The sequence below is a fragment of the Pseudorca crassidens genome, chromosome 14 (assembly GCF_039906515.1).
Source record: "Pseudorca crassidens isolate mPseCra1 chromosome 14, mPseCra1.hap1, whole genome shotgun sequence".
Taxonomy (NCBI): Eukaryota; Metazoa; Chordata; class Mammalia; order Artiodactyla; family Delphinidae; genus Pseudorca; species Pseudorca crassidens.
Window position 1 is genome coordinate 60,931,914 of NC_090309.1, and position 24,456 is coordinate 60,956,369.

At 36.6% G+C, this 24,456-nt stretch overlaps 1 protein-coding gene across 6 annotated transcripts in view; it reads left to right on the top strand.

Moving 5' to 3' along the window:
• MAP4K3 (mitogen-activated protein kinase kinase kinase kinase 3) overlaps nucleotides 1-23,844 on the top strand; it is a 189,034-nt gene extending 165,190 nt beyond the window's left edge. For all 6 annotated transcript variants that reach the window (XM_067703185.1, XM_067703187.1, XM_067703186.1 and 3 more), the window contains 11 exons: nucleotides 913-992; nucleotides 6,314-6,374; nucleotides 6,456-6,573; nucleotides 8,335-8,393; nucleotides 9,395-9,498; nucleotides 13,958-14,129; nucleotides 15,958-16,026; nucleotides 16,105-16,197; nucleotides 19,097-19,167; nucleotides 21,666-21,721; nucleotides 22,395-23,844. In XM_067703185.1, the coding sequence (XP_067559286.1) occupies nucleotides 913-992; nucleotides 6,314-6,374; nucleotides 6,456-6,573; nucleotides 8,335-8,393; nucleotides 9,395-9,498; nucleotides 13,958-14,129; nucleotides 15,958-16,026; nucleotides 16,105-16,197; nucleotides 19,097-19,167; nucleotides 21,666-21,721; nucleotides 22,395-22,482 (971 nt within the window). In that variant the 3' untranslated portion in view covers nucleotides 22,483-23,844. The remainder of the gene's footprint in view (nucleotides 1-912; nucleotides 993-6,313; nucleotides 6,375-6,455; nucleotides 6,574-8,334; nucleotides 8,394-9,394; nucleotides 9,499-13,957; nucleotides 14,130-15,957; nucleotides 16,027-16,104; nucleotides 16,198-19,096; nucleotides 19,168-21,665; nucleotides 21,722-22,394) is intronic.
• Nucleotides 23,845-24,456: the final 612 nt, after the last annotated feature.

Here is a 24,456-nt window from a genome sequence, read left to right on the forward strand (position 1 = left end):
CTGGTCTGGGAAGGTCCCACATGCCGCGGAGCGGCTGGGCCCGTGAGCCATGGCTGCTGAGCCTGCGCATCCGGAGCCTGTGCTCTGCAATGGGAGAGGCCACGGCAGTAAGAGGCCCGCGCACCGCAAAAAAAAAAAAAAAAAAAAAAAGGAGAGGTTCATTGTTTCACAGCCAATCGGTAGTAGAGCTGCAATTTGATCCCAGTTCAGTCCTGTCTGACCACAAAGCTTATGCCTTTAATCTCCCAGTACTAATCCTAAATACTGTGCATTATAGGAATGTTCTTGGCATTCTAAGTTGTTCTCAGGATACTTCAGTTTAGCATGGAGAAGTTCTTCACCTGCTGTTTTATATTATCATAAAAACTGATCAAACAGAACCATGGTCAAACTTCTAATATCTTCTAGAAGATATTGAGTACCCTAGCAAGCATCCCAGTTTTAGTTAACTTTTTAAATAGGCTGTAGTCAGATCTTGGTTTTTCTGATGTCATGTTTATAATAATAGCCCATCTGCAAAAATACTTTGCGTCTGTATCAGCTGGTCTTGATTTGCATTCTGTATGTCAGTTGCACGTGATCCCCTCCAAGAGGGAATTTAGAAAAGTTGCTGCAGATTCTGTGCCAGTCCTTAGCACCCTCTGATGAGTGAGGAGTCCTAGCATGCCATTCTTCAAAACCTCTTTTCATAAAATTTTCTTCACTGCTTTGAGGCTAATATTTGCATATAACTCAATTCCTTGAGCTAGAGTTTCTAACTACTTATTTGCATTAAAATAAAAAATACTGCTTACAGACCACAGTAATTCTTTTTTCATATATTAATACATATATACTTAATTTTAGATTATATAAATTCTTTTAAAGAGTATTTTATATATCAAAATCAGTGGATTACTTTTGTCATTTCAGATCAGTACTTGATATTTGGTGCTGAAGAAGGGATTTATACCTTGAATCTCAATGAACTTCATGAAACATCAATGGAACAGGTATGTTATTTTGTATTTTTCCTTTTTTTTTTAATTCTTAAGTTATTGTACACAGACACTAAACAAGAAATGTTTCAGTGCTATGATTTGTTGCCTCTTTTGTTCGTAAAACCTTCCCAGAGCATATTCTATTTACCAGGTGCTAAAGACACACAAGATTAGTCCTCACCTTTAAGTAGCTCATGATCTAATAGAGGAAACAAACATGTAAACCAATAACTGCAACACACTTCGAGTTAGATGTCACAGGAGGAGTGAGTACAAAGTATAAGCCACAGAGGTGGGTATCAGTAGCACCTCCTGTGGGGAGCTGAGAAGGAGAGAGACATTTAAGATGGACCATAAATGATGATGAGTGGAAGGTTAGAGGATCAACATGAAAGAGCATGGCAAGCATGGGGAACTATGAATGGATAATTCGATTGGAGTATAGAATGAGTGTAGAATAGTAACAATAAATGAAGGTGGATGGGTAGGCAGGTGCCAAACCCCAGAGCTTTGTGTAACATGCTGATGATCAGATCTGTGTTTTAGAAATATCTGTTTGCATTGTGGTGAGAGGTGAGACTAGAGATTATGGTTAAACGGTAAAGAAGTGTTTAGTCAGAGCAGAAGTGGAGAGGACAGAGGGGGAAAAATGGGGTTTGGAATTGTATGGGGACATTTTGATTGTCACAATGACTTAGAGGAAGCTTTTGGCATTTAGTACCCAGAGACCAGAACTGCTAAACAACCTACCCACAAAAATGATGATAATGATGATGGTATTAATAGCCAATACCTGTATAAATCTTATTACGTGCCAGGTACTGTTTTTAAATGCTATTAATCTTCACAGTGACTCTTAGAAGTAGATACCATTATTATTCTCATTTCAGATGAGAAATCTGAGGCTCAGAAAGTAGCTTTTCAGAGATCCCACAGCTGTTAAGTGGCTGAACTGGGATATGGACCCAGGCGAGCTGGCTCCAGAGTCCATGTCCTTAAATACTTCACCATACTGCCTCTCCCACTTGTATCACTTCTATAGAGAAACACAGGACTTAGAGAATTAAAGAGCTACAATTGGCCAGACTGAATGACCAGTTCAACAAGGAGGTTAAGAAGTCTAGGTTGGGGCTTCCCTGGTGGCACAGTGGTTGAGAGTCTGCCTGCTGATGCAGGGGACGTGGGTTCGTGCCCTGGTCCGGGAGGATCCCGCATGCCGCGGAGCGGCTGGGCCTGTGGGCCATGGCCGCTGAGCCTGCGCGTCCCAAGCCTGTGCTCCACAGCGGGAGAGGCCACAACAGTGGCCACGTACCGCAAAAAAAAAAAAAAGAATGGAAGAAGTCTAGGTTGACTTCAGTTTTCCAACTTGAGTGACTGGATGAGTGACAGTACAACTTGGCAGGATGTGGTATACAGAAGGAGAGGTCAGTTTGAAGGGAATAATGATGCATTCAGTTTGGTAACGTTGAGTTTTGGGTGCCTGTGAGATGTATGACTAATTCTCCATTATTAATATAAATCGATTACAAATAAAATAGAAAAATCCGTAAGTAATGATGATTTCTTCAAAACTAAACATTTCCATCTTTTCTCATCACAACTTTTTTTTTTTTTTTTTTTTTGCGGTTTGCGGGCCTCTCACTGTTGTGGCCTCTCCCGTTGCGGAGCACAGGCTCCGGACGCACAGGCTCAGCGGCCATGGCTCACGGGCACAGCCGCTCCGCGGCATGTGGGATCTTCTTGGACCGGTGCACGAACCCACGTCCCCTGCATCGGCAGGCGGACTCTCAACCACTGCGCCACCAGGGAAGCCCATTACAACGTTTTTTAAACAGATTTTCTAACAAGATCCTTAACTGATATACTTACTCTAAATCTTAATCTGGAAAAAGGTATACAGTGAAGTGGCTGAAAAACACATATGAACTAGGGAAAAAAGAAAAGAATCTTGTTATTTATAATAACTAGTAAATAACAGTCAAAAGTGGTAAATTTTTTTGGATATAATAAGATACCTAAAAATCATAGTACTGTTAACAATATTAATTGTAAAGAACAAGACCAATGTCATGTTTACATGGGGTAAGCATTTATCAACCTAATTTAAAGGGCTGTTAAGTGAAGGTACCTTCAACCCCCCCATTCCCACTCTGCAGTAACTCCCCTTCTTAGGTGCTTTAGCATTTGAAATTACATTATTACGGTAATATTTTCTGAGCTAAACATGCCCATCAAGGTGAATGTTTTCCCTCCCAGAGGAAGCCTATGAGAGTAGAGAACACGTATGTGTGAGATCTTAAGTTTTTCCATCTTCCTGTGAAATTGATTATTAGGCTGGTTTTCTCTGTACTCTAAGGAAAGAAACTGGGTGGCATGAGTCTGCTAGATAGGGGAAGATGCTGAAAGGTGAGAAAATGACACAGAACAGGGTCTTGATTTACAAATCTTTTTCTGCTGTTATTATTTATAGCTAGCATTTATGGAGTGCTCAATGTACGCAAGTCTTCTAAGCATCTTACACCTACAAGGAACATCGTGTTCACTCACCGCAGCAACAGTGTTGGGATAGGAGCTCCATTTTACAAATAAGAACACTGAGACACAGAAATAAGTCAGTTATCCGAGGTCACAGAGTCAATGAGAAAGCAGCTGTCTAAATCTAGGCAAAATGCAGAACCTACTCTTCCTTTTTTTTTAAAATAAATTTGTTTATTTTATTTATTTTGGGCTTTGTTGGGTCTTTGTTGCTGCACGTGGACTTTCTTTCGTTGCAGCGAGCGGGGGCTACTCTTCGTTGCGTTGCGCAGGCTTCTCGTTGCAGTGGCTTCTCTTGTTGGGGAGCACGGGCTCTAGGTGCGCAGGCTTCAGTAGTTGTGGCGCATGGGCTCAGTAGTTGTGGCTCGTGGGCTCTAGAGCGCAGGCTCCGTAGTTGTGGCTCACAGGCTTAGCTGCTCCGCGGCATGTGGGATCTTCTCGGACCAGGGCTCGAACCCGTGGCCTCTGCGTTGGCAGGTGGATTCTTAACCACTGTGCCACCAGGGAAGTCCCCAGAACCTACTCTTCTTAAGCACTATATAGCTTTACTAAACTGATTATTTCATCCAGAGCCTATTTTGCTAAGAGAAGTAGGCATTAGAAATCTAGAAAAGCTTCAGAGTTTTATTAAACGTGGCTAAAAATGAAAATCCGAAGTGAAAATCCAACACTTAATAAAACTTTGCATAAATACTCTTCCATTGTCCCTATGTTTATATTACCGAAGGAATTTGTGTCTTACCCTGGTACTTTATATATGCTTGTATTAAATAAACTCACTTATATTTACAAATATATAGTCCCATGATAAATTTGTTTGGTTTGGTACTTGTAGTACTTTGTAAATATGTATTTTTATGGAAATAAACTCACTTCAACACTGAATTAAATAAAAATCAGTTTCTTGCTACTTTGGTAACATGTACTGGTATGTGACTTGGAATTATCTGCCTAATTTTCTTTTTTTATCTGCCTAATTTTCTCAATATAGCCAATGAATTCTCAATTCTTCTGTGAAACTTTTATGAGAGCATAAAGCAGGAAATGTTGTTTATGTTCTTGCAGTCTGAGGCATGGTTATAGGCAAGTTTTCTAAAATTAAAAACCACTTGGCGGGAGGACTTCCCTGGTGGCGCAGTGGATAAGACTCCACACTCCCAATGCAGGGGACCCAGGTTCGATCCCTGGTCAGGGAATTAGATCCCACATGCATGCCTCAACTAAGAGTTCACATGCCACAACTAAGGAGTTGGTGAGCTGCAAGTAAGGAGCTCAGCTGCTGCAACTAAGGAGCCCACATGCCACAACTAAGGAGCCTGCCTGCCACAACTAAGACCCGGCACAACTAAATAAATACATACATACATAAATATTTTTTTAAAAAAACCCACATAGCAGAACTTCCCTGGCAGTCCAATGGTTAGGGCTCTGCGCTTCCAATTCAATCCCACTGAATTGCGCTTCCAATTCAATGGGATTGAATCCATTGAACCCAGGGGGCATGGGTTCAATCCCTGGTGGGGGAACTAAGATTTCACAAGCCACACAGGACAGCAAAAAAAAAAAAAAACATAGCAGTGCCACATTTTACTTGCTTGGAGACATTAGGTGTTTTATGTGGGTACATTTTGCAAATAAATGAAACAGGTTTTATTAAAAATAGATTTTACTTTGTTTCTCACCCTTTTATTATTACTTATGTTTTAATTATTTAGGACCATCATTGTGACTTTTAAAGGCTTTTTTAACGTAATGTCCTTAGAGGCCTTGATATGTTTCATCATTAGTCTCTTCCTTCTTTCTGTTCCCTACCCTCATCCCAGTCTGTTTTGGAGTAACCTAGTAGGAATTGGCAGGGCAAACCCAGCAACCAAACTTGTTAAATCACAATGCTTAATTACATTCATCAGTGGTTCTCAAACTTCAATATGCAACAGAATCACCTGGAGGGCTGATTAAACTGTAGATTGCTGGACCCACCTTTAGAGCTTCTACTTCAGTGGCTCTGAGATGAGGTCCAAGAATTTGCATTTCTCATTTCTAACAATGCCGGGTGATGCTGATGGTGCTGGTGCAATGACCACTTTGAGAACCACTGATATGCGTATGAAATGTGTTAATGAGAGCAGTTGTTTTTTTTCCTTCAAAATATATGTTTCATGAAATCCCTTTCTTTACCCTAAATACTAATCACCTTAAAGCTTACAGAGAGGTGTCTCCCAGTTCTTATGTGCTAGATTTCAGTAATGAATTCCATATATATGTCCTTTATGATTTATAAGTTTTCATCATATTCTCTCTTGGCCTTTTTTTCCTCCATACCTACTATTTCCACATCCTGTGTTTCACTACACCGTGATCCTTTTTTCTCTTCTGCTCCAAAAGCCGTGCATGTCCATATGCCTAGATAAGACCGTTTTTTGGAAGTACACAGGAGAGTCTTAATTATTTAAAACCCCAGAACCAAAATAAAGGAATAGACATTGTTTGAAAATGTCCTTTTCCCTGTGTAGTTTGGGATTATGTAGTCCTAACCATAAGGAGAGTGGAGCTAATCATGTCATGTTGGAACTTAGATAATGAAATTACACTGCTAATTTATTTTTCTTCCATATAAATATGTATGTGTAGCATCTTGTTTTACTTGCCTTATAAAATGAATTTCTATTAAAAATAAGTTTCTTTTTTAAGAACTGGCCTAATGATATGATAGCTACATGGTTAATATGTACATATTTACACTGCTATTATCTATTATCCTTTGTAAACTTTGTGCTTTTTTTTTTTTTTTAAATCAGCTATTCCCCCGAAGGTGTACATGGTTGTATGTAATGAACAATTGTTTACTATCAATATCTGGTAAGTCTTTCAGTTTTTAAATACCTTACAGTTGCTCCTATTTATGTTATCAGCTTTTATGACATATATTTTTCTCTGCAGGTAAAGCTTCTCAGCTTTATTCCCATAATTTACCAGGGCTTTTTGATTATGCGAGACAAATGCAAAAGTTACCCGTTTCTATTCCAGCACACAAACTCCCCGACAGAATACTGCCAAGGTAACTGTACATTTAACTATGTTTTCATCCTTAGAGATAATATGTTAATTCATTCTAAAAAATAGATATACTACAGAAATTGAAAAAGCACGGGTTTGTAGAAATCACGTGTAATGAAAAACTGTAAGAAGTAATGTATTTTTACAAGTGTTTATCACATTCTTCTAAAATTTTCTGCTTTATACTTTGTACTTATATCAAGCATTTTCTTTCTGAGTTTTTAATTTTTTTTCTACAAGGTTAAAACTATTTTTTTTCCTGTAATTTGCTGGTAATTTTATGTCACATATAGTGTTTTTGACTTATTTGTGTCAGTCTGAATAAAATGAATTTTCTCCAAGTAGTTTCTAAACTTAGAAAATTTAAGTGAGTTATTAAATGAAGATTTTTGTTAGAAGATAATTACTACTTAGAAATCGAGATTTTTGCTTTTCTACTTTCAGGGATTTTTAGTTACGTTCTTTCTTCTTTTTGGTTATTATTATATTGGGCCTCATTTGTTGAGTAAAAATCTTTTGAGTTTGGTATAAACTGTATTTTACAAAAACTTTATAATGTAACCATTCTTCCTTTACAATATTAGTTGTAAAGCAACTAATGTAGAACCTTAACTTTTAAGTACCTTGAAAATCTATTGTTGTTAATTGCTGAGTTTACAGTATAGCTAACATTTGCCCCTTCGTGCACAAAAACTTTTAAAAGATTAACTTTTGGATGAAAATCATTTTAAAATACACTGTAAGCTTTTCTGTCTTTAAAATAGATTACACTGAGTTTAACTGGATCTTTTCATGGTGACTTAGTTATGATTATGAACTTGATTTATTACATTTGTATTATAATATCTGTAGTTGGACTTAGGGATATTGCTCCTATAACTAGTCAGGAAGTTTCTTTCTTCCTGTACAGTTTATGTGCCCCTCTTTTTCTCCCAGCTGCCACTTTGTGCTGTTATTTTTCTGCCTACTTAAAGTATGACTCCATTCAGGTTTCTAACTTGATAATCCTAAATTCCTGTCAGCATGGAAACTGACCTCCAAGCTTTAAAAGTAAAGAGCCCCCAAAAAATGTAAGGCACATAAATGTTAATGCATTAACTTTTTGATATCGTTTTGTCAGAATAGAGACCTATTCTTACATCAGTTTGTGGCTCATCTTTTTACTTTCTCAGTGGTGTCTTTTGGTAAACCAAAGTTAATAATGTATTAAATTCATTCAACAAATTGAATGCCACTCATAGTTTGAGGTGCTAAGGATATAGCAGTGAAAGAAATATCAATTTAAGTTTATCAGTATTTTCCTGTATGATTTATTTTTGCATTTTTAAAAGAAATCCCAGGACTTCCGTGGTGGTCCAGTGGTTAAGACTTTGCCTTCCAATGCAAGGGGTGTGGGTTCCATTCCCCACGGGGAGCACATGCCTCGCGGCCAAAAACACAAAACATAAAACAGAAGCAATATTGTAACAAATTCAATAAAAAGACTTAAAAAAAAAAAAGAAATCCCAAGGTCGTATTCTAAAATGTAAATATTTTATAGTTTTGTTTTTCATATTTAAATCCTTAATCCATTTGGAATTGATTAGGGGGAGTTGAGAAAGATATCCAATTTATTCTTATTTTTAATAGATGATCTGTTATGTCAGGACCAGTTTTTAAACAACTCATCTTTTCTCCACTGAACTGTAACAGTACTATATTTTCATATACTAACTTTGCCTACATGTATTATATATTCATTTCCATTTCCATTTCCATTTAGGAAATTTGCTGTATCAGCAAAAATCCCTGAAACCAAGTGGTGTCAGAAGTGTTGTGTTGGTAAGTAAACTGTCCAAAATCATGTAGCTCTCCTGCTTTGCAGAGTGGGTAAGAAGATGCTGTGAGGCACATTTTTAAATCTAGCGTAAAACAGTACTACTCCAGGACATTCTGCCAGTAATAGTTTATTTTTCCCTTTTAAATAAAATACATATATTGGTCATTCTATGTTCATATAGTACCTTACACATGTAGTTGTTTTGCAGATAATTTATTGACTAGATAAATGGAGAATGACTTTGTTACAGTACTTGATCACATCCTGTTCTCTAAGGAGCCCGTTACTGATCATTCACCATTTTGCTTTGTAATGGCTTATGAGGCTACGTTTATTCACTCAGCATACTTATTATTTATTCTCATACCTTTAATAGATGAAACGTTATGCTTGTGATGTGAAGGTTATAGTCTCCCTGATCACACACCACTAGCCAAAAGTCCTCCCCAACCCCCGTAACAACTAGCTGGTTGATTTGCATTTAGGGAAAACCAAAAACAGTTTCCTTTCCTCCCTTAAAAAACTCTGAGGCAATTCAGTTTTATTATTTGTAAACCTGTTATCTGAGATTTGATTAATGTCTTCATGTAGTGCGGCCCAAAGCATTACTGCCTCTGAACATGACTACCAAAAAGCACCCTGAATCACCTGCCCCTACATGTGCTGCAGCTATCAATTTGGGAAGTTCTCCCCAAACCTACTTAGACCCTTTCTTCAGGATCTTGCTAATCTCTCTGCTACCACAAGACCTCAAGTTCTTCTTCCCGCCCCCAGGCCCCATAAGGACCAGCATTTTCACTTGGGAATACAAATAAAAATCCTACAAGTGATAAGGGAGTTTCCTGCTACTACCTGAAACAGCATTTCTTTTTCACTCTGCAGTCTAATTAAGAAATTGAACTGGCAGTCAACTTTTGTTGTTTGTTTTCGAAGTATGCAACTGTTACTGTAAGGACTTTTTTGTATTATAAGAAAACTTACATATACTTTTTTGCCTTGACAGTGAGAAATCCTTACACAGGCCACAAATACCTATGTGGGGCACTTCAAACTAGCATTGTTCTATTAGAATGGGTTGAACCAATGCAGAAATTTATGTTAATTAAGGTAAGCATGAATGTCAACCTAAGTCATTTTTAGTATAAAAGCTTGTCAGGGGCTTCCCTGGTGGCGCAGTGGTTGAGAGTCCGCCTGCCGATGCAGGGGACGCAGGTTCGTGCCCCGGTCCAGGAGGATCCCACATGCTGCGGAGCGGCTGGGCCCGTGAGCCATGGCCGCTGAGCCTGCGCGTCTGGAGCCTGTGCTCCGCAACGTGAGAGGCCACAACAGTGAGAGGCCCACGTACCGCAAAAAAAAAAAAAAAAAAAAAGCTTGTCAGTTTTCCTGTTCTTTCAGAAACTTTTTTTTTCCAGTTAATTCTCAAGATTTAATGTAATAATTTTGGATTATATGGCAGAGTGATGAAAATCTGCCCAATTATAAAAAACTCAGTTGGCCTGATAGAAGGTTTGAAAGAGACTAGGTAAATAGTTCAGGGATATGGCAATGGGAGCTGGAAATACTGGATCACATACACAGTCTGATGTCAAGAACAGGAGGTACTAAGAGAGCAGTGAAATATTGTTTGAATATGTTCTCTGGTTGACCTGCTCTATCACAGCAGAGGGACAACCTGCAGGTTGGCATTTGGCCTTAAAAAGTCAAGGGATAACCATAATGAAGGGGAAATTATTTGTTTTGGATATATGCCTATGTATTAATTTTCCCAGTCCTTCCCATGGATGGTGTTTTGTGCCTTAGTTTCTCTAGAACCTTTAAAGAAAAAAAAAATTTTTTGGCCACTCTGTGCTGCATGTGGGATTTTAGTTCCATGACCAGGGATCTAACCCATGCCCCCTGCAATGGAAGTGCAGAGTCTTACCACTGGACCACTAGAGAGGTCCCTTTAATGAATATTTTTTAAAACATTTAATATTATTTAGCTATAAGTTAAATTTAGAGGAAAAACTAACTTAAAATGTATGAAGTGCTGGCTCAGTCACCCCAAGGAAATACCAAATGAATTTTTTAAGCTATTTTCTTCACTATTTTATATAGATTAAGTAGTCTTATTTCATGAGCATTTGATATCCCCATAGAAGTTGGGATCGGAATATAATTGGAGTGCATTCTTCCTCAATTATATAATATAGAGTTAGGATGTTTAAAGTATGGGCTTCTGTTATTTAAAATTTTATGAGTGACTGGGGAATCTAGTTTTAATTTTCACATCATTATTTATTAACCTCAAAATTAACTAGGGCTAAAGAAATGAAAAAAAGAGTTTCAAGAATTTACCACCCATTGAGGTAATATTTCCACAAATAAATTCACTGAAACAAAAATTCTTTAAACCAAAAACTGAAAGGGAAAATAGCCTTATAAATTATCCGAAGCAGAGCTGCTGAACCCAGCCCATTTCTGGCCACATGGTTTTGTTCTCAGTTCCTCTTTGTTCTTGCCTGTTTGACAAAAAGCATGGCGTATCCTAGATTGAGTGGTAAAGTGTATGTAGTTATTTTTCTATAGCCCTTTCCTTCCCTGTCTTCCTCCTTAGTCTCTTTTAGTATGTCCTTCCTTTTCCTTTCATTCCTAACCTCTATCAGAATGAAAACAGTTTCATTACATCAGTTGTTCATGGATACTAATAGTCTGATTAAACCTTAGTATGAATGAATTTTATGTGTTACCTGATATGTTAAACTATTTATCCTAATACGTAATGAAAGACCCTTTTCTCTGTTAAAGGAATTTTATGTATTAAGAGCATGCAAGAGAGAAAATATACTTTGAAGACATGGGAAGCTTAAAAATTATCCATCCATGTCTTCTCTTTTCCGGATAGATGGTACCAGGGAGCCTGCCCCTGACTGATGAGGCCTGTTGCCAGTATTCTAGGATGTTAGACTTACAGTACAGTTCTACTTGCAGGCCTCCTTCACGACTTCTTGCTCTTCCCACTTTACTTAAACTCCCTGAGCTACATGCCCCTATTTATATCCCTTCATCTTAACCCAGTTCTTTCTCTGTGTCTCTTCTTCGAGATTTCTATATGTATATTTTGTTTCTATGTTTGGCATTATCTCAATTAGTATTTTTGATGTTTTCTATACTACGACTCTTACCAGATATGTTCAAAAACATTCTTATGCTTTCCATATACTTCCTCCTCATGAGATTTCTGAGTAAGTTTTTGCTTCTCTAGACTACATTTTCAATATAAATAAAAATTATAAATTGAAGCAGACATTCATGTACTTATTACGAATCAGGCAGAGTGTTGTTTAACTAGAGAGATAAAGAGTAAGATGTAGTCACTGCCCTCAAGGACCATCACCAATAGCGACTGGATTTTAAACTGTTATATGGGAATCCTCTTCTGTTAATGACTTATACATATTGTTTAGTTATTGTTGGAAGCTAAGTAGAAGTATTCACAATGTGTTGGTTTTCATATTTACTGAGGAAAAACTACGGGAGCATTTGTTTTCTTCCTGTCTTACTGCTCTTTCCACATTTCAAAGAGAATTTTTTTAAATGTTTTACCTTATTAAAAATAGGACAGATTTTATCCATAGCATATCCCCAGGTGGGAATGCTCCCAGAGAGGGTGTTTGGAGAGTATTCGTGAAGGAGTGTCTAGACCTCTGGGATGGGGGCACTTGGGCATTCACGGGGAAGGAAGAATGTGGGAACAACAGGTGTGCACAGAGCTTCACGTTCCAGCCATGAGGACCACACTGCATCTTCTGACACTTTAAGACTAGTAGTTATGGGAGCCCCATTTCACCTGTTTATTTTCTCTATCATTTATTTTCTTTAGAATTTACAGTGAGTTACCAGAGTAAAAAATAAATCAGGGGGCTTCCCTGGTGGCGCAGTGGTTGGGAGTCCACCTGCCGATGCAGGGGACGCGGGTTCGTGCCCCGGTCCGGGGGGATCCCACATGCCGCAGAGCGGCTGGGCGCGTGAGCCATGGCCGCTGGGCCTGCGCGTCCGGAGCCTGTGCTCCGCAGCGGGAGAGGCCACAACGGTGAGAGGCCCGCGTACCGCAAAAAAAATAAAAAATAAAAAAAAATAAATAAATCAGTTTCAGTAGTTTTTAGAGATACTAACAATAGCCATTTGGGAAGTATAATGGAAACACGGCCCATTTATAAGAGCAACAAAAATATAAAATATATTAAGAGTAGACTTAATAAAATATGTGTTAAGACCAATATATTTTTTAAAAACCTTTTTATCGTGAAGAAGAACGTTGCTAGCACCTCAGACCTCCCCGTGGCACCCCCTACAAAACAGCTGCCTTGTTTTCCATTTTTACCATGTAAACATGCACTTCTAAACATTAGCATTAATTTTACCTGATACTTCAACTGTATACAAGTAGAATCATAAAGTATACATTCATTTGGGTCTCACTTCTGTGCAACATTATATTTGTGTAGTTGTTGGATATAGCCATAGTTTGTTCGTTTTCACTGTGGTCTAATTTCCCATTGTGTGAATGTGTCATCATTTTATCCATTCTACCATTGATAGGCATTTGGGTTACTTCCAGTTTTTGTTATTCTGAGCAATGCAGCTTGTGCATATTTTTGCATGTCTCCTGTGGGTGCATGTAGTCATGTTCTCTAGCGTGTATAACTAAGAGTGTTATTGCTGGGTTCTAAGAGATGTGTATCTCGGCATTAATAGGTATTGTAATTAACCATTGTGGTCACACCAGTTTATACTCCCACCATCAGCGTTAGGAGCATTTGTTTGCTCTTCTCTGAGTAACCCTTATTGTCGTTCTTCTGGCGGGTGTGTATGGTTATCTTGGTTTTATTCCCTGATTACTAATGAAGTTAATGTTTTCCTCTATTTTTCCAAACTTTCAGAGTGTGAATTTAGTCTCTTTGTAGCAAAATAAAAATAATTTTAAACTTATGTAAAATTAAAGTGGGTTGCATTTTAACTAAGTTAATTTATTAAATAGAATCACTTGAAATACAGGGCTAAATTTCTCTTATTTGTGGTTGTTTTTTTTTTTCTGTCCACACTTCTAAGGGGAATGTCTCTTGCTCATTAGCATTTCAGTTTTCTCATCCATGTTTGCTCAGCTGGTTAAGAAGGCAGAGGAGTAGTACTGAAGCAGCCTGGGATTAGGAGAGAGGAGACTCTGCCACACAGGGTGGGGGGCAGGGGGGACCCTGGGCCAGCCACCCAGTTGCTGGGTCTTAGTTTCCAACTCTGAAAAAAGAGGGTTGGACAGGTGATTTGTAAGTCTATTTCACCCCAATGTGCTAAAAATGTGTGGTTTTTAACTTAAAAATTTTTTGCAGTGCTTAACCTAAATTCTTTATAAAGATACTTTCTTATTTAGATTTTCTGCATACCCTGAGTTTCTGTGCAAAGAAGCAATCTTTATAGTAGAGAGTACTATTTTATATATTCTCATAAAACTAAAAATTCTTATTAGTGTTCTCATGAAATTTTTTTTGCTTTTGTTTTCCTTTGTTTAATATATTTTGGTTTTTTCTAGCACATAGATTTTCCTATACCGTGTCCACTTAGAATGTTTGAAATGCTGGTCGTTCCTGAACAGGAGTACCCTTTAGTTTGTGTTGGTGTCAGTAAAGGGAGAGACTTCAACCAGGTGGTTCGATTTGAAACAGTCAATCCAAATTCTACCTCTTCATGGTTTACAGAATCAGGTTTGTGATTTTTAATGAATTATTAAGTAATAAATTTACTATATCTTTCATTAGGCAAAGGTTATTTTTAAAGATCTTGCAAAGGCCCTTTGTTCAGAGTCTTTGGCAACTAAGGGAAATGTTAAAGAACCAATTTGCCAATAAATATTGATTAGTCAGGAGTTTGTTGGAAGCCTGAAAGAGTGTTCACAAAAGGAAAAGAATTGAGACTGAGTTTTTTTGGCATTGAAAAAAAATGATCACAGACGTTCACAAAAGTCTAAAGACAATTTCATGGCTTGCTGAATCCCAGGGGACTTGAAACAGCTTTCCTTTGAGGACACATTACTGCAGGAAAACATGGCCAGCCCTTGACAACATTATTGTGGCTTCTCTTTGGTGCCCCTAAGTTCTCTGTTAAATTCTCTCTTTAGAGGCCCATCTTCCCTTTGAGACACGGGGTGAACTCCTGCTTTCTAATCTCTTCCTCCCTATTTAACAAGAAGGGATTGTTGGTTGATTAATATTTTATTTAGTGAATTTCAGTTGTCTTAGTTCTCCCAAGCATTTTAATTTTAAATCCTTTTCTACTAATTGTTGAACGAAGGGCCTCATTTCCTGACAAAAGAATTTTGTCCCTTCCTTCCCAGGAACTTTTGATTACTTCTCTTACCATAATGAAATCCCTTTATTAGAAGTTAAACATGACAAATATAATTCATCTCTGGTTTTGAGATGATGAGACAGAGTAAGAGACAGAAAGTATGTTTAGGATTTTGTATCAGCTGAAATTATAAGCTAGTGGTTTCCTAAACTCTGCTGCACATTAGAATCCACCTGAGAAGCTTTTAACACTCTTGATACCTCAAGTCACACACACCCTCGATTAAATAAGAATATCTGGGGCCAGCAGCTGGGTGTCAGCAGATCTCCAAATGATTCCAGTGTTCGGGAACTAATTGTTATAAGCAATTTGTAAATCTCATTTTCCTGGCTTTCTATCTAGTAATGCTAGACTGGCTTCTTGACTAATTTTCACCAAGTGTGTAAGAGTCACAAAGATCTCGTTGACCTGATGTACAGGAGGCCTATTCCATATCCTTCCAACCCTGGTTAGTTACAGAAGTACCAGGTCTAAAATACGTGTGAAGGTCTGAAATACAGCCATCCATGGATTTATTAAGATTCTAAATACTGTAGGAAGTAGAAAACAGGCAAGCTGGACTTTGGATCAGACCCACTCTCCAGAAACAAAGGCCTATAGTTTAGCTGTTTCAGTTTTGATGTTCATACAAAGCTTGGGATATCCTACTTTTTGCTTCCTGGAAAACTATGTCATTTAAACATTTTCAGTTTGTGAAAACTTTCTTAAATCATTATTATAAAAATAGGGCCTCTATGCATTTTTATGGTGCTTCATACTTCTCAAAATACTTCAGTTTTCTTCTTAACTCATTTGCACCTGAAGTTATTTGTTTGACTCTCTGATTCATTCATTCAACAAATATTGAGAAGTATGTACACAGCACAGCCCCTGGCCTTCTAAGCTTAAAATCAGAAATTAATCATTGCCATAATATAGAAGATTAGACTCCTAATTTCACATATGAATAAAATAGTGGCATCACCAATAGTAATGACAATAGCTAACCCTCCATTAAGCACTCACTTAGTTTAGCTCTTGCATCAAATTTTGAATCCAAGCCGCCTGGCTTAACCACTACATATGTACAGTTAAAAATATATATCCATTTCAAATTCAGTGATGTTCAGAATTCTTCTTTTTGTAATGTCTCTCCTTTAACTATTACTGTTTTCTGTAAGTTTTATCAAGTTTTTTGTGTTGTAGATACCCCACAGACAAGTGTTACTCATGTAACCCAGCTGGAGAGAGATACCATTCTTGTATGCTTGGACTGTAAGTTTTTATTTATGAATACCTTATCTTAATGAGTTTTTTTAATCTTAGTTTCTGAGTGACTTTTTTTCTCTCTAGGTTGTATAAAAATAGTAAATCTGCAAGGAAGATTAAAATCTAGCAGAAAACTATCATCAGAACTCACCTTTGATTTCCAGATTGAATCAATAGGTAAGCCAGAGTTTTGTGTTTCTTGTTTGATTGCATTATGAACTGCTTAAAATAATTTGTCTAATAATTATTTGAAATTATAAAAATATATTACTAAGGGCTCATTCTTTTAAATTGTAGGATGTAATGAATATGAGGTGAATATCAGTCTTTGCTTTTACACATTCTCTAAAACAGTTTAACAACCGTGACATAATCTGTAAATAATGTTATTTTCCCTACAGATTTGGCATTTTCAAAATGAATAATTAAATATCATTATTCATAACCTAGTTGTGAACTTCCATTTTCTCCAGACTCCTGCACAGTTCCCCTATAAGTACTTTAAAATTTAGTACTCAGTATGGTCTATTGTATTTTTGCTGTTGTAGCTCCTGATCAGAGAGATCCATAAGGATGTGGAATTCCCTTCTTGCCGTTTTTACATTTTGCTTGATGAGTTTTTTCTGAAAACGGATTTCTTACACAATCAGTATTCTAAAATGATTACATTCAGGAAAAGTAAGGTGAAATGACCATACACAGTTTTTCTGGTGTCCTTTATCAGTAAAGATACTTGCATGTATATGCATTGGCGGACGGTAGGGCCAAGGGCAGATAGTTCATTTGTCTTATTCTTGGTCCTACTTTTATTCTTTCTCCCAGTTAGAATGCCTCTCTCCCAACAAGCAAACACTGATGATAATAAGAAGTCAGTTTTGAGGGACATCTGCTCAAGATGTTAAAATGGAATCCATATTTAAAAACACATAGCTAGCTCAATAAAGAAGACAAAGAACAGAAACTCAAACTAGTATGCACTCCTGAGTGGTAAAGAAGACTAGCAGTGTCCCACAGGAGATGGGGAACCAGAGCCAGGCTTGTGGTTTGAGGTGCCTACTAATCAAGACTCTCCCCACATAAGGCCTCGTGGTTTTATAGGGGATTTTTATCCACCGTTGAAAGAAGGAATCGTTCCTGTGCTCTACAGACTGCTTCAGATTGTAGACAAAGAAGGAATGCAGAATAAATCAGTGTTTAACACTATTGATACTAAAATCAGTTAAATTATACAGAAAACAAAATTACCCAATCTCATGAAAATAGATTTTGGAAAATCTGTATAAAATACTAGCAAATAGAATTCCATATCATCAAATAGTAGACTTTACCTCAGAAAAGCAAAGATGGTTCAACACCAGAAAATTTATTTATGTAATATAGCACATTAAAGATTAAAAGCGAAAAGTTATGTAACTCTTCAGTAGATGCACAAAAAGCATCAGTAAAATCTGTCATTCATGATTTTTTTTTTAAAAAAACAACTTTTTAGAAATTAGGAGTAGAAGGAAATGTCCTTCATCTAGCAAAGCCTATTAAAAGTATTGTGTTTAATGGTTAAACTAATTCCCATTAAGTTGGAGAATGAGATAAGGATGTTTGCTATCATCACATTTCAACATAGTCTCATTGGACTATGAAAAGGGAACTATGAGGATTAGAAAGATATAAGTAAAAAGTCCTTTTTTTGCTGATGGTATGAATATCTACTAGAATATACAACTCTAAACTGTTAGAACCAATAAGAAAATTCAGAGTTGCTAGATATGAGTAACACAAATGGATAGCTTTCTGATATGCCAGTAAGACATGTAATCAAACATATTTAAGACCATCATCTAGGAAATTCCAAATTATTGTTTAAAAGCATAAAAGAAGATTTAAACAAATTAACTACACCACGTCCATGGATAGAAACACTGAATATGGGAAAGATGTCAGTTCTTCACAAATTAATCCACACATTCAGTGCATTTGCAATAAAAATCCCAGTAAGGTATTTTCTGCCACTTGATAAGCTGATCTTAAAATTCATATGGAAAATCTAAAGGCCAAGAACAGTAAAATACATTTTGATGAATACTTGCCCTACTTGATATTGAAACTTACTATAAATCCATAGTGATTAAGACAGTGTGGGATCAACACAGGGATAAATAGAAGAGGCTCAGAAATAGACCTACGTGTAATTGGAAATTTACATCATATGTCAGTGGGGAAGTGAGGTCCTGTTCAACAAATGATGCTAGTACAATTGGTTATCTGCAGGAAACAAAATCAGACTTTTTCCTCACTGAATACACACAAAAATATATGTTAAATATGTAAATACAAAAAGCAAAACTAGAATTTTTAGAAGGCACATATGCCTGTATCCCAGTAATTCTATTTCTAGGTGTCTACCCCAGAGAAAATTTTGTACATGTATTTAAGAAGAGGTACAAGAATGTTTATTGCAGCATTTTTGTAACAAAAAAATTAGAAACATCATTTGGTTCATCATACTAAATGTATGGAAGTTGGAAACATCCAATATAAAGTTTACACTGATAATGTGAACTTATTGTGTTGTAATAGTAAAAACATGCATGAGAACAACAAATACCAAGTACATAACAGTGGTTATCTCAGGGAGGAAGGAAAGGTTAGAATACAACTAGAGTAGGAGTTTATAGGGATGCTGGCTGTATTCATTTTTATTTAAAACAAAAAGCAAATATGGCAAAATGTTAGCATTTGAGAGTTAAATGGTGGATACATGTGTTTTTAGGCTATTCTCATATTTTTCTATGTGTTTGAAATATTTTATCAAAACAAAAATTTCTATAGCAAAAAATATTTTCAGTGAATTTTCTTTTTCTTATCAAAAAGATGAGTAAGGTCTGTATAGTATTTATGCTATATAGTATATACTGTGTAGTTCTAGGCAGTATGGTAAAGATGCCATTATAAATATGGAATGACTAACACTAGTTATTAATTGAAATATTGTTATGCAAGGTAGAAAGAGGGATGAAATAATGCTTATCAGTTGAACTCTTGTACTATTAACAGTAACTGAGCTGTTCTTGCCTGCTAGTTTGCCTGCAGGACAGTGTGCTAGCTTTCTGGAAACATGGAATGCAAGGTAGAAGTTTTAGATCTAATGAGGTAAGTAATCTTTTAAAAAATTATGTCCATTAAATAGTCATGAAGCATTATCAAATTCTACATCACACAATATTCTTTAACTTTGGAAAATTCCTGATTGATGCAAGGAATACTTGATTTGCTAATTTTATTGATATTTTCTGTATTCAATCTAGTGATAAAATTAATGGCGCATACTTTATAGCAACCTCTCTCTGTCCATTCAGTCGAACAGTTTCAGTGCATATTTTATGTGCTTCCAGATAATCACCCTTATATTCAGAACAAGAACTTCCTAAATACTGCTAACAGTGAGCCAACTCTGATTTTCTTTCAACTTTCCCGGGCTGTCACCTGGAACAAGAGTACTGATGGAGGCTCTCTCTGTCTTGAAGCACCTTTTCCATTTTGTATTTCAGAAATAATGACCAATGCAGACGATAAGTAAAGGGTTCCACATTTCTCTTGAAGCCACCTTGCCTATTTCTGGTATTCTTATCTCCTTAGTCCTTCCTACCTTAATTTAACTCCAGGAATAATTGAACTCCAAGTCATATGCCGTGTTCAATTCAGTTCATCATTTATGCCAGAAAGTGCTGGGGTTATAAGCATGAACAAGACTTGGTACTTGCCCCCTAGAATATTACAGGCAAGTAAAATCATCCTAAGTTCTTTCAATAACCCCAAGCCAGTCTCATTAGTAACTTTTACTTGAGCGTTGGCGGGAAGGGAAAACATTAGGTGCCTCGAGCAAGAAAATAGCTCATTTGTGTTTTAAACTGTCGGTAGTTAAGATCAGCATTTCTTCTAACCAGTAAACAGTATAGCAGAATGATCATGAGCGTGGGTTCCTGAGGAGACACCCGGGTTCAGTCTCAACTCTCCTGTTCAGTAACTGCGTGACCTTGACATATCACTTAACTTCTCTTTGCCTGTATTTTTTCATCTGTGAATTGAGGATAACAGCATAGTACTTATTTCATAGGGTTGCTAAGATTAAACAAAAGGAAGTATGTGGTGTGCTTGGCACAATGCCTGGCCTATGGTAAGTATTCAAGAAAGGTGGATGCCAGTATGTTTCTTTTTTTAAGATTTTTTTTTGTTTTAATGTGGACCACTTTTAAAGTCTTTATTGAATTTGTTACAACATTGCTTCCGTTTTATATTTCGGTTTTTTGGCCACAAGGCATGTGAGATCTTAGCTCCCCAACCAGGGATCGAACCTGTACCCCCTGCATTGGAAGGCGAAGTCTTTAACCACTGGACCGCCCAGGGAAGTCCCCTGCCAGTGTGTTTCTAGGATTAGTTCCCGCAAGAGGGCTCACCTCTCAGGAAGATTTTTTTTTTTTAATCACCTGAGGGAATGGAGCCTGGAGATAAGAATAGTCAACAGCTAATAAACACCAGTCAGAGAAAGAAAGGCATCATAGGATACAAGAGAATGGTTTAAAAAAGATAGTTTGCTCAAACAATCACCTGAGGGGCTTTTTCACACTACATAAGCAGCCCTTAGTAAATACAACCTCTCCAAAAATGCTATGTCCTTCAAGTAGGCAAATCCCAAAATATTGAATACTTTGAAATCATGATGATGAACCGTTACTACTGAAGTGAGCATGTTGTATCCTTCAGGTGTGCTAAGTTACAAAAGAAGTCAAGAATCACTGACTGCTGTTTCCAGAATAATTTCAGTTTCAAAATCAAATTGTTTTTTCAGCCTACCAAATTTTGGGGAGAAGCTACTGCCATTATAATTGGGAATGTTTTGCTTTCAGTAAGCAATAAACAATGGGTTTCTCTTTCTCCTGTAGCCTTAGTCTTAACTCCCCAACTGGGAATGGTCACACTGAGGACTTCTTTAAGGACATATGCCATTAGAAAATATTATTTCAGGAGACTTGGAAAGAAATGGGAAAGAGAATTGTTATCTACTGAGCATTTCCTTAGCTAGGCATTATACCCATTAATACTTGCAAGAATACTGCAAGATACCACTGCAAAGTAAACACTGTCTATCCCATTTTGCAGAAGGTAAAACCGTTTCCAACAAATTACATACCTTGTGCAATTGTCACAGCTAGTAAGTGGGAGAACTGGGATTTAACCTGGAATCATGAGTTTGTCCCACCATACCACACTGTAGCCTTTTAAGTGAAAGGACCAGACCTAAGTGGCTTACTACTGCAAGAGTCTTGCTATTAGCATTAAGGTGACTGACAGGAGGTTTCTGATAAATAAAACGGACTAGGTGCTTTGCTGTTAACTTTTTCCGTTGCAGTCTGTATGCCAGCAAATGGTTTACTACTCTCATGTTTTATGATTAATTCAAAATTAGCCAAATTTTTCCTGGACTAACAAATGGATGCATGTATGTGCTGATTTAACAAGTTAACAGTCATACAGGGATCTATTTCCATCTTAGGACTTATGCTTCTCTTCTATAGAGTTATAAATTAAATGTCCATATAAAATTTTGTGCCTTTCATTTCAGAAATTAAATTGATATTTTAATTGAACAGGTAACACAAGAAATTTCAGATAGCACGAGAATTTTCAGACTGCTTGGATCTGACAGGTATGAAAAGGAGTTGTATTAAATACATAGTTCTAAACATGTTTTATAAATCCAACATGAAACTGGTTTCTTTTTTGAGAGAACTGAAATTTCTACAGTAATATATTCAACATTATATTTTTCATAATATAAGAATTCACAGGTCAGAAAGTTATGAAACCTTTGAGAATGTGCCTGAACTTCCAGTTACCAAGAATGTATAGATCTGTCAGTACTACTTTTGCATTAATCGTAATATCTAAAGTATGATTTACAGGACAAGAAAGAGGAGATACCATATGCTAGCAAACAGAAAAGTTTTCAGTTTTAGTACCAATAGGATTTGGAGTTCTATTCTGATTTACTTTCTGATTCTTGAACTACAGATTGTTTTCAGAATTCATGATAAGAATTAAGTTCCCCCAACTTATTCCTAGTACAGGTTTTACCCCTCTGACTCTTAGGACAGCACTGGCTTAGAGGTGGGAGGTGGTGGGCAACAAAGGTGTACTTCCCAGAGCTGGAACTGACTCTTCAATCATAGTGATTTGCAAATGGTTTCGGCCCACATATCAGATAAGGAGCATTTATTAGAGGCATACAATGAAGAAGCAGTGGAAGAATTTTCTGCTAACATTAGTTTTCAAGAATAACTTTGTTTTGTTGTATGTTTTTTGTTTGTTTGTTATTTTAGGGTCGTGGTTTTGGAAAGTAGGCCAACCGATAACCCCACGGCAAATAGCAATTTATACATCCTCGCGGGTCATGAAAACAGTTACTGAGAAATGCTGTGCTTCGACAGTTAGCTCTAGAGAGAAAGAACACTACCACTGCAACATTAACGGATGCTCGAAGCTGTACAAAAGCTGCAGTTACCTGGCTTCAGTTGCTTGTAATTTATTGTGGCATGAGACAAGATGGGGAAATGTTTTGTTTTAAGTGGTATGGATATATTTAGCATATTGAAACCACACAAGTGCTTAATTCACTGTTATGTAATCTTTGTACATATAGGCAGTATTTTTCTGTGAAACTTCATATTGCTGAAGACATACACTAAGAATTTATGTAGATAATGTATTTTATGAGATGTACAAGTTAAGTGTCTTATCTGTACAGATGTAAATGTTGATGAAAATGCAATTGGGATTAATATTTTAAGAATCCTTTAGTATTTTCTTGGGTGCGGCTATATTACAAAATGGGATGCTGGCAATGAAACCGTACATTTAACACTATTGTATTTTTATTATATGTAATTTAGTAATATGAAGATAAATCTTGTAACTTTTAAAATTGCAATGGAGGCTGTAATCATTTTATAATCTTGTTTTTAATTTTAATGCAAGTACACTGGTGTGTTTATATTTGCACAAAGTATTGATATGTGATGTATTAAGTCACAAAAGTAAGCTGTGACATCGTCAATATGCATTTGGCTCCCCAGCATCTTTTTAAAATGTATTTGGATTGTTTTCTATGTGAAACAAACCAATTAACCCCCTGTTGTAGTAACTGGTCTTTTTATATTTCAGCAGAATCCTGTAAGATTGCTTGTCTGTGCTTAAAAACAATACCTTCGAAAAAATTTTTGAATCACAGAATAGCGGTACCGTGACGTAGCACTGCAGTTGTCTGAATTACAGTATGCACAAAGTATAAGTTAGCATTATCAAAGAGTCCACACTAAACATTTCTTATCATCACTTTGAAGAACTATAACATTCCATAGAGCGAAGTGGTTCAAATTTCTAGTGGGATTTTTACTTTTGTTGGCCTTATTTTATGATCATTTTCATGTTTCTTTTGATTTAGAGTATTAACACTTGGCCAAAATAATTTAGTTACTACCTCATATAAACAATATAATGGTTACTACACATCACAGGAACTTAGTTTTGGTTAAAGTCATTTTTGATTGCTTTTTTCCAGTGGAATATGTATATACCAAGTTTTAGAAAAATGCACACTTTGGCTCTTTTTTGCTATATGTTCTTTATATTTTAATGTGAATATATACACAAAGAACAAACTAAATTGTGATTTATGTTCTTCATTTATTTTAATTGACAGTGCTTTTAAATATGTTCCTGATTGTACATAGTGTAAAATAAACATGTTTTTTAACATGCTGTTGTATAGTAGCTTGTCATCTGGCTTAATCTGTATATAGTGAGACTAAAACATATTAAGTAGAAAAAGGTTTTTTAATTATTCTGAAATCCTTAGGTAACCATTCTGATCCTTCAGATCTTGATTTTTTATTTGGTCTGTCTCCTCAATTTCATAAAGGGGTAATATTCCCACATTTGGGAAAAGGGCATCTTTTGTAGAATCTTCAATTTCCTGATCAGGAAAATTGGTGAAACATTCATAATCTTTTGGTTAGAGCGGGGCTGCACTTCTCAGCCCAATCCTGCCTAATGCCTATTTTTATAAATGAATTTTATTGGAACAAATTCGTTTGCATGTTGTCTGTAGCTGCTTTTGCAAAAAATAGTTTTCCCCAAAAAACTATATTACCCACAGAGCCTAAAACATTTACCATCTGACGCTTTATAGAAAGAGTTTGCTGACTCCTGGGTTAGAGAAAGGAAGGGAGAATGCAGTTCTGGAGGCAAGCGGGGAAGATTATATGTGGGAAGAACTGGGTTGGGGATCACGAGGTGACATTTCTACTCTTGTTAATGCTCCTGCCTGTTGTTAGGACCTTGGATAATTAACTCCAGAACAGTTTCCTTATCTAAAAATGTGAC